An 11,059-nucleotide genomic window follows, 5' to 3' on the forward strand; every position below is an offset into this window, starting at 1 on the left:
AACCATAACCCTAACCCTAACCCTAACCCTACGGCCTGTCGCTCGTTCGCTTGATCCTGTACGCCCTGGATCCGACGTAACTCGGGGGCTTGACGACGGCTGTCGACCTTACTTATGTCTATGCCATGTGCTTGCGTTACGCTGTCTATTCCGCGTGCATGCGTTACGCTGTCTATTCTATGTGCTTGGGCCACACTGTTTGTTCCATCTGCTTGGGTTGCCGGGTCCGTCCTATGTGCTTAGGTTGCTGGGGCTATTCTACGTGCTTGCGTTATGCTGTCTGTTGTATATCCTTGGGTTGCCGGGTCTGTTCTGCGTGCTAGGGTTACGCTGGCCGTTGTATCTGCTTGGGTTGCCGGGTCCGTTCTACATGCTTGGGTTGCTAGGTCTGTTCCGTATGCTTGGGTTGCCGGGTCCGTTCTGCGTGCTTGTGCTAGGGGTACGCCGTCTATTCTATATACTTCGGTTACCGGGGCTATCCTGCGTACTTGGATTGCCGGGTCTGGTCTGCATGCTTGTGCTCGGGTTATGGCGGCTGTTCTATGTGCTTGGGTTGCGCTCTTTCTTCTATATACTTGGGTTGCCGGGGCTCTTTCGTATGCTTAGGTTCCCGGGCTACTGATTCCATGTTCTTGGGCTACGCTGTCGGCTTGGGGCTCTCCTCTCTCGATGGACTCGCAATGATTACACTTCTCTTCGTCGTCGCTACACGCCCGTCGATCGATGTCGCTGTCCAAATACCGATCGATGTCGACCCTACGGCACTACTCTCGGTGCGGCTCTATATATTGCTGTACAATCGGGTCGTCGAACGTTCTCCTACCTCGGACGATTATAGCCCGACTCTTCAATCTATCCCGTCCGGCCCTTCCGCTCGCCTGACCGTAATCCAACATACTCCGTAGCTCGTCAACGTAGATCACTAAACGGATGTCGGGGATGTCGATGCCCATCCCGAACGCGCCGGTCGCAACGATTACCCGCGTATTGCTCGCTCGGAAATCGTCCAATATCTGCTCGCGCTCTTCGTCGGGGATGTCGGCGTAGAAACCCTCACATGGGAACAACCCGGCCTCAACGATCTGCTTGACTTTCGGCTTGCTCTCGTATATAACAATCACCTTACTATTGGGCTGTGTGGGATTCTCTAACACCTCCACGACTAACGCTTCTAACTGTTCGTCCTGCCGCTCCCGACCCTTCTAGCCGTCGACGACACTATACGCAATGTTCTTCCGAACCGTCGATGCCCGGATCAACTGCACCTCCCTACGTCGCCAAAACATCCGCCGGAACAACTCCCCCTCGTGAACGGGCGGCAACGTCGCGGTCAACAATACTATCTGCGTCTCGGCAATAGACAATCGTCCCAACTGCTACAAATGCTTTCGGAACTCCAACTAGTCGTTCAATATAACGTAGCATTCGTCGATAACGATGCGGTCTAACAAATCCAACCGGTTTAACCGACGGATATACGTACTAAACTCCTCGCTTATCGCTCTCTCGGGTATCACCAACACAATCGATGCGCCGTCGGCTTGGACGTACGGCTTCCAACTCGCGCACTTGATCCCTAATTGCTCGCACCGGTACATCATGTCCTTCCGCAACGCCTTTAACGGAACAACGACGATACTGACCCCGCGGGGCTCGACGAATGCTAGCAACATAAACAACACGCTCTTCCCCGCACCGGTAGGCATGACGGCGACGATCTGACCGTCTCCGCGTTGGATAGCTTCGAATGCTTAACCTTGGACACTACGGAATATGACCTCCTTCCGCATTATCCGCCGTAACTCAACACTGGCGTCTATCTGTTGGATCCGACGTCGACGGCGGACACACTCTTCTTCGGCGGCCTCATCGGACTCCTCCCACTTCCGCTTCACGCCCTACTCTACACCCTGCTCGGGCTCGGGCTTGGGCTTGACGTCGGCGGATTCGAATGCCAAAAACTGATACTAATCCGTACTGACCTGTCGGAACCGCCGCCGCTTGTCCGCCGACGACCCGACTAACTCTAATACGTCGCGGGCGTATATTATCCCTGCAATGTGCGGCGAATACGTCGCCTACTCGTCTGCGGCGTTGCCGTCTATGTCCTCGATCTGCGCCTCGATGTCCTCGTTCTCCCCGTCCCGCTAAAACGCTGTCGCCCCTCGGACCCATTTACGACTGATTGCGATAGCGATCTCGCGGTACGCGGCGACGTGGATCGGCTAGCCCAACCCTCGCTCACTAACGGCCTGCAACTTACGCTTTATCCGATCTGTCGTCTATTTCCTCCCGTCGGGGTCTACGGGCTACATATGATCCGATACCTGCTACTTCTGCCACACTAACGCCTCGATCCGTTCGATAAATAGTAACGCCAACTACAAATACCACACTACTAACTCACCAACCTCCCGCGGTAAATACCGGTGGATGATCTTGACGTCCCCGCTCATCTAGACGCCCTTGTAGTACTTAGTCACGAACACGACCTGCCCGTCCTCGATGAACAAATTCCGGTGGCCTCCTGCTACCGTATTACGGTGTCGGACGCTTAATATCTCGGGGCTACGTACGGGTTGTCCGCCGGTGATGTGCATCAAAATCAACATTAACCCACGGAACCGTGCGATCTACCGCATCCAATCGTCGACCCGCTCGCGGTCGTACCCGCTATCGGCCCCTTCCCGCACGAACCGGCCGTATAACTCTTCGTTGCTCTAAATCTTCTCGAACAACCAACTCGCCCCGTCGACGGGCAACTGGCTCCGCTGATCTTGGATCCAACTCTACCCGACTTCCTGATTCGTCGGATCGTCGTGTACGGCGCTCCACGGGATGCTAGGCAACGCTGTACGGTCCTTTACGAACAACACGTCCTCGAACAACGCCTGCCGGGTCTCCTCGACTAATTTGTAGACTATACCGCGGAACTAATCGATCGTGAACGATACCTGCTTGTACTCCAACGTGTACGTGTCCTTCCAATTGACGTGCCCGATGCTCGTCGTGTTGTAATAGATCTTCAATCCGTACGTCCGCAAATCCAACATCTACTACATCGGACTAGCCGTGCCGCGGGACATAAACGTATCGACCATTCGGCGGACCTAATCGAAACTGGTCGTCGGACTACGTCGTTTACCCGACGACGACTGCGTACTCTCAACGCTGCCGTCGCTCTTATATCCACTGTCGCTGCCGTCGTCGAACCGACACGGACTCCGGTATAGGCTGTACTTCCCGTCGTCCTCGGTCGGCTACACGATGTCCTCGGCCTGTTAGATGATCATAAACCGCGCGACCTTAATAATCGACGACAATATCGGCGGGTACGATTCGGGATCGCGGAACCCGGTCGTCGGATGTACTCCCAATACGGCGGCGGCACATACGATAGCTATATCGTACTCGCGATTGTGGATTGTTTAGTTCAACAACGCAACGCAAAACCGCAACACCGCTCGTTGGATCCGCGTCAATAGGGCGGGCTTGTTATCGACCTCCTTCTCTCCTCCTCCGGCCTCTCCCTCTCCTCCTACGCCTACTTCGGTCTCGACTAGGTTCTCGTCGTTGCTGTCGTTGTTACTAATGTCATCGTCGTCGTCGTCGTCGTTACTACTCTCCTCGCTCTCTCTCGCATCTCCTATATTCTTAGACGTAATCTCGACCATTCTGCTAAACGCGGCCGCCTAACCTCTGTTGAAACGATACGGTAGGCTACGCCAATCGTAGGCTCGTTACGTACGGACGAAAAACATCACTATCTACTGCTACGGCCGATACCGATCCTAGATCGACGCCTCCTCTTAATACGGCTACAACGGGTGGTACCGCTTCTGTCCCTCCTCGCTCCGGACGGCCTCTAACCGGATCATGACGCCGCTCTGCTGTACGACGGATTGGCTAGCCGCTACTACCTCGCCGACGGCGTTCTAAATCGCAATCTCGACCTTCCTCTCGAATCCCTCCTAGCTCTCTTCGTCCTCTTCGATCTCGACGGGCTCGACGATCGATTCCAACAACTCGGTCCGATTGTACCCCTACAAATACCGATCCCAACCCGTCCGTCGGATCTACGGGGTCGTCTCGGTCGTCTCGCTAGGTTCGACGACCTCTCGCTTCTCTCTTTCGCACTTTTCGGCGTGTTCTTGCGCCCGCTCCCAAATGCGCTCAAATGCTCCTCGTTTCGTATATAGCCGGGCCTGTCCTACCACTGCTACCTCGGGTTTCTGTACCTCGAAATACTGCGAATGCTCTTAGTGGACGAAAAATCGTTGACAATGGACGTACTGTGCTGCCGACTCAAACAACTGCTTTACTCTAGCCTTTTTCCGCTCTCCGGATCCGCCTCGTCCGGCTTAGATCGACCATTGATGCTCGGACTTCCAATGCGTACTGATTGCCTTCGGATTCCGACATATGTATAAACACTGACTCGGCTCCTTTATACACTTGATCCCATCTATAAACAACGGCAACTCGGCGATAGGTTGGTGGATATGTTTAGGAACTGTGAACCTGCTCCGCGACGTCGTAATACCCGGCCACTCTTGTATCTCTACGGCGATATGGTCTGCGTCCTGCTTGCCTAATCGATGCTGCTTGCCGCTTAAATGGCTGTATATAAAATCCGGCCAAACGGCGTATCGGCATTCGCGACATACGATGATCTCGTACTGGGGAACATACTGGAAATAATCGGTTGCTACTGCCATTGCGTGTTTGATGTGTCTTGCAACTACGACGTGGTTGGGGCGCTCTTCTTTCCTATACCTGCCCCTTTCGCGAACCCTGTAGCTGTTTGACGTTATACCCTCTCATCTCGACTAACCCTCGCTTGATCTACTAATTGCCTTGCCTTTAATCGGCTGATGTGCGATGCGATACTCTGCGGGCGGCCTCTAGGGGTGGTCATTGCGGGAACTTCAAAATCCGCCCTCATAATCTACCCCCTCAACACCGGCAACGACAACGACCTCTTTTCGGGTTTCGGGATGGTGCGATCTCTTCTGTATTGTATTATGACAAATTCCGTCGCTTCACAATTGCGATACCGCCCTTCCTGCGCCTGTAAATGCCTACCCTATCTGAATCCATTGGACCTGAATCCATCGGACCCCCGTGATGGCATATACTGCCAGACGAGATGAAGTCTACAGAGGGGTCTGAATCCATCGGACGTCCGATGGATTGAAGTATCTAGGTGAGACCACCTCCGCATCGGTCGCACCGTGCCATCCCACCTTCGCTCTCGCAATGAATTTCCTGCCCGTCGAGATAGCGGCTCATGATCAGCCGGCGACACTCTCGCGTCGTGATGAACTCGTCCATGACCTGCTGATCGATCCCTCCCACCCCTCGGCTCAGCTCCGCCAGCGTCTCCACCCGCCCTTCCTCCACGACGATCAACGAGTCCACGTCTTCGCCCGCACGTCCGCCCCGTCCGGATTCCTGCGCGAAATCGATCATCCCGTACGGGATATCGGTGTGCAGCACGAACACCACCCCGGGGAAGTCCACGCCGGTCCCGAGCGCCGAAGTTGCCACGATCAAGCCTCCTTTCTCTAGCCAGCGGTCCAAACGCTCCTGATTGTCGACGGCGCCGGCGTGATAGTACGCGCACTCGAGTTCTTCCGCGAGCCTCTCGCACCCCTGCCGGCTCCGGCTGTACACTACTCCTCTCCGCCCCCCGAGATGCTTTGTCATCCGACGACAGACTTCCCGCGTTCGCTCGGGCCCTTTGCCCGCCGCGCACATGTCGACCGTGTATCGGGTCCGGGGCCGCGTCGTGACCATGCGGATGTATCGCGCCATGTGCGCCGCCATCTGCTCCTCCAACTCGAACTCGAGCATGACCGGGAGCGTTGCCGTGAGCATGATCGTCGGCGCCCGCAGCCCACGCACGAGTCGGACGGTCGTCAGCTTCGCTCGCCAGTTGCTCGACGTGAACGTCAGATGACTCTCGTCCACGAACACTCGCCGCAACAGCCCCTTGCCCTCCATCACTCGCGCGTAGCTCATGAACGGCTGCACGACATCCGCGCTGACGAACACGAGCGCCGCCGGGTTCACCTCACCCCTCTTCCACTCGAAGCAGTCGATGCCGGCCTCCTGTGCCGTCTGCAGTAAGCGGTTCAGCAACGCCCGGTACGGCACCACGACGACGGTCACCCCGGGATCGTCGAGACACGCCGGCGCCGTGAATAGCAGACTCTTTCCACCGCCGGTCGGGAGCACCACCACGAGCGGGATGAAATCGTCCTTCTTCATGATCGACTCGAGTGCTTCGCGCTGCTTGTCCGACCTGAACGACACGTCGTCCCGTCGAAGTGCTTTCCTCATCGCCTGCTTCATCTCCGCCTCACCAATCGCCGGCCGCGTCCCGACGGGGGCGGTCATATGAGAGCGGTACCACAGCGGAGACGTCTCGAGCCCTTGCGACTCTCCCGGCGTGATGAGTCCTCCCACTCCATCCACGTACGGCGTGCTCGGCGGGCGCGGCAGCGGTGCGAGCTGCGGATCGATCGGGGCACACGGCGTCGATCGACCGTGACTCGGCTCGCTGCTGACCGGCACGCTGTTGCTCGGTACCGGCTGCTGCCGGAATCCCTCGAGCATCTCCATCCAGCCGTGAATGCCGTTGTTGAGAAACATGAGCGCCTGCTTTCGCCGTTCGTACTCGACCTCGCCGCTCACCCCGGAACTATCGCTACGCATGTGCGCATCACGCTTCTGTCCGACGCCGCTACCCTGCCGCGAGCTCTCGAGCCCCAGAAAGCGGTGCCACTGCATGCTCAGCGGCCGGAACGTATCGATTGAGCGGCTGCTGAGATGTTTGATTACCTCTAGCGACACCCCGTACCGATTCGCCCCAATCTCGCCGCCACGCCCGGCCGAAATCTCCAGCCCATCGTCTTCGTCCATCTCCGGCTCCTCGACCTCGTCGCTCTGCTCGGCATAGCCCTGTGCGAATTGATCCCCAACCTTCTCTCTCCCGAGTGAGATCGCCACATGTCGATAGTCCAGCGTCGTTAAGCGCCAACCCAACGCCTTCTCCGTCTCTCGCGCGATGATCTTCGTCAATCGGTCGGTGCCCCACGGTCCAAACTCGCTCGACCAGACGTAGTCGGAGACGCCAAGCTCTCGCACCCTTTCTCCCAGATACTGCTGTAGCGGCTGCACGTACGCGAGATGTACCGCTAGCAGCTGTCCGACCTTCCACGGCAGAAATCGCGGGATCACCTTCGGCTTGTCGAACTGCGACTGTGACTTGTGATAGCGGGTGACGATCACCATGTGCCCCTGTATGACGAACACATTGCGGTCTTGCATGTACCCGTTCCGGAACCGTACGGTTGTGATTTCCGACCCTCGCGCCGGCTGACCCCCGGTGACGTGAACGCAGAAGAGAAGCAGCTCGCGGAAGCGGTCGATCTCTCGAAGATACTGTCGTACGGCCAGCTTTGCCCACGAGTCTCCTCGGCGCAGCTTTTTCTCTTGCGCGTGTGCGAATGCTTGCTCCAGCATCCACTGCCGCTTGTCGGTTAATCCATTCTCGCCATGTGTGATGAACGAGACACCTCGTTTCGTGAACGTGACGTCGTCGACCAAGCTCTCTAACGGGATCTCGAAGCGATCGTCCCGCTTCGTCCACATCAACTCCCCCCATAACCTGTCCTCCGCCTTGGCGATGACGTCTTGAACCATTCTACTAAACTTCTTAAGATTGATCGGCTTGCCGCGAAAGTTCATAACGGTCCGGTTGAGTGAGAACGAGATCATGCCGGCGTTGTTGTGACTCATCGCCACGCTCTTGCCGTACGCCAACAGACTGAGCATTTTGCTCATTACACTGTAAGTGCCATCGGCGAGATACTCGTCCCGCACCTGACGGAAGCGCTTGTCGTCCTCGTCACCCTGCTCCTCGCGCTCGTTGACCGGGAGAATGACCTCGACTCCGACGACCCGCGTGCAGTAAACGATCCCGGCGAGCATATATGAGAAGTCGTTTGCCTGTCGAAGCCGGTAATCTTCTTCGTTGATCCCGAGCACGGCGAGAAAGTGAAGTATTGCGCTCTTGAACGAATCTCCACGTACCTTCTAAAAGATGAGCGATGCGTACCACTCGCGCAGTGCCTTCATCTGAGCCTTGTCGTCCCAGCCACGCTCGATGCTCTGCTGCACGATCCCGAGCAGCTCCTGCTGCCGTCCCTGCCACGGGTAGAGCCGGCGAGCATCTTCGAAGACATCGACGGCTGTCTCGCATCCGTGCCCCTCATCCTTACTGTCGCTGTCGCTGCTGCTGCTGCTGCTGCTATCAGACTCGCCGGGACTATCGCACGCGTCCTTGCGCCCTTCTTTGTCTCTTATACTCTGCAGCACTCGTAGACTGTAGCAGAGTAGACGGGAGAAGTACGTCGCATACGTCCGCTGACTCTCCGGGTTCTGTAGTCTCGCTAGCGGTCGTTGATCGATCTCGGATAGTTTCGCACTCCGCAGCCAGCGCCGAGTCTCCCGGTCTAACGATCCGAGTCCAGCGACACACGTTTCGATCACAGCGACGTTTAACTCAACCGCTCGCTGCAGCACGCGCTCCTCTTTGTCGGGCAAGCGACTAATACGGCTAAGATGCCGGAGATTGCAACGAGCGAGATGCTCCGGCCACTCGTTCCGCTTGAACCACAGAGTGTGATCCGTCTTCGCTATTTCCCTATCGGCGATCTCGAGCGCCTTCTTCTGCTTTTCTAGATCTCGATCCCACTCGTCGAGAATGCTACCGAAGCGGTTGTCCTCCGGATCGACCAGTACGACTCGACCGCCTATCTGCCGCAAACTGTGCGATCCTTCGTAGTTAACGGTGAAATATCGTTGTAGTCCTGCAGCATTGAAGAATGTCTGTACCCACTGTTCGTGCCAGTATGTTCGCTGCTCGGGTGTCGACCTCCAGTCGTGCACTCGGTTGCAATGTATACGGATCACGTCACGGTTCACGCTGAGCTCCTCGCATTCTTCTTCGTCGCAAATGTATGCCCTCTTCGGCGGTCCTAGACAGTTAAACGGCGGCTCAAGCGGCGGCGGCAGCAACACTTGAGCGGGCGGAAGTAGCGGGAAGTCGATGAAGTATGCTACTATTGCTTTGCGATCACTCACCGATGTGCGATGTAGTCGTTTGAGATGATCCTCGAGTGCGCGGACCGCATAGCAGTGTTGCTTACATACCAAGACGCTATAGTCTCCAAGATACTCGAAGACTTCGTCGACTTTCTCTACTGTCACCTGTGTCCTATTTAACAATCTACTGCGAGCGGCAGATTGCGTCTTCGGACTGTCGTTTATCTGCGCGTGTATTGCTGAAGTCGGGGATCTCAGCGGAGAATTACGCCCACTCGCAGCCATCTTGCGGATGCGCTAGCACGCGTGAACGAGTACTTCTACAGATGCATAGAATCGCCAGAATAGCACAAATTTGATAGAAAAGTATAAGAATGATCTCGCGCTTCATTCTGCACCTGTTCGAAAGTGCAAAGAGACGTATAAGAGAACCAGCGGTGAGCTGAGTCCTACGTACCTGAGTCCTACGTTCCCGGCTTTACGCCTTACTACTTTTGGCCAAATTCTTGGCGAGTCCAACGCTCAGAACGTAGAACTCACGGCCTCATATTGGTTAGGTACTGTCGGTCGATGGTTTGAGATTGAATATCCGTGATCTCAAGATCCGCGGGATGCCGCTCTTCGTGGTCAACCGCAAGATCCCAAACGGCTGTGCGGAGAACGAGACGAACGACTTCACTCCAAGCATTCTCGTCCTTTTGGTACAAGTCGCATGCATGCGCAGTCCGAAGAATATGCCGAATTCGCTCTAAAAACCGGATCGATGATGCGTCATTGGGAAGGTGCATGGTGTCCGTGACCTGTGAAATGAACGGTGCATCGAACGAGCCGCTGTAGGTCGTATCACCCTCCATACGTTCCTGACGTTGAAATCAGCATCTTACTGTCCAGAACCAGATATCTCCGCCCTCAGACGTACCTGCAGCATCGTAGGGACGACGGCCTTGTTCGCGGCCTCGCGAAGCCGTTGCCAGAGTTTGCGAGCCATAGTATCCTCCTCCGCACGTATGTTACCAGTCTCGATGACTACGCGTGGTCGTCCTGTATCCCTCAAAGACTGTGTTTGCCGTCGCACAGGGCTTGGGCTACGCTTTCGACTGCGACTTTCTTCTGGAGAGGGAGGGCGAAACACTGGCTGTCGCGTCGCGCTGAGATCTAGTCTTCTTCTTCGAACGTCCTGACTTTGATTCCGCTCTTCTCCTGCCTCTTCGTCCATTGATTCTCTGCCTCGTTTTTGCCCTCGATTCCCTCGAAACCGCGTTCGACCGCGTGAATGATCGTGGAAGCACTCGTTGCGCTCGTCGAAGCTATGTGCCGGAGTCATAGCCATAAGCTCTCGTATCAGCTTGCCTCTCGCATACGCACTTCATCGAAGCTCGTTGGCTCACGATCTTTGCAGTCTATCGAGGATAGGAATATTTGCGTGGCGCCATCAAAGGAAACCACCGTCGCGAAGGGCAACCTGCCGTGGGGTGATGCGGGGTAGCGCCTAATCCCCAAAGCAGCTGACGCGTTTAGACCGCCTTCGTCTACGGGGCTGACTGATGTCGTTGGCAGTCCTTCACATCCAGAAATGCCGGACAGCGGTCTACGATGTCTCCACGCGCCTGTTCTGCGACCGCACTATCATTCAGACGTGTTCGTGCTACTGGTCCCGCAAATCTCGCAACTGGTCTGCTCCACCCTATGACCGCGACAATCACCATGTCTTTCGGCAAGAGAGGGCAAGCTTGGGAATGGCATTCGATAACGCTTTGCAAGAGGAATACCGCCTGGAGCAATAATACTCTAAGTCTCGTGAGCGGAAACATCAGATTGGGGAACAATTTGCGGAACGGGCTGGGAGCGCTTCGACAAGGCTGCTCATGACCGTCATCGATATAATGGAGCTACGAGATTTGATCTTCTCCTACCTCTTCCCCGGTGAGTTCGCTGCTTTCTGCAA

At 56.1% G+C, this 11,059-nt stretch overlaps 2 protein-coding genes across 2 annotated transcripts; both read right to left on the reverse strand.

Moving 5' to 3' along the window:
* Nucleotides 1-5,202: 5,202 nt before the first annotated feature.
* Nucleotides 5,203-7,998, reverse strand: LTR77_011237 (uncharacterized protein; the record flags this gene model as incomplete). Its single annotated transcript, XM_064808446.1, has 1 exon — nucleotides 5,203-7,998. One exon carries the CDS (start codon nucleotides 7,996-7,998, stop codon nucleotides 5,203-5,205), a length of 2,796 nt encoding a protein of 931 aa, XP_064653367.1.
* Nucleotides 7,999-8,103: 105 nt separating this feature from the next.
* LTR77_011238 (uncharacterized protein) lies at nucleotides 8,104-10,330 on the reverse strand (the record flags this gene model as incomplete). The annotated part of the gene is made up of 3 exons (XM_064808447.1): nucleotides 8,104-9,286; nucleotides 9,655-9,974; nucleotides 10,034-10,330. 3 exons carry the CDS (start codon nucleotides 10,328-10,330, stop codon nucleotides 8,104-8,106), a joined length of 1,800 nt encoding a protein of 599 aa, XP_064653368.1.
* Nucleotides 10,331-11,059: the final 729 nt, after the last annotated feature.

This window comes from Saxophila tyrrhenica (assembly GCF_035928015.1).
Source record: "Saxophila tyrrhenica strain CCFEE 5935 chromosome Unknown scaffold_38, whole genome shotgun sequence".
NCBI classification, from domain to species: Eukaryota; Fungi; Ascomycota; class Dothideomycetes; order Mycosphaerellales; family Extremaceae; genus Saxophila; species Saxophila tyrrhenica.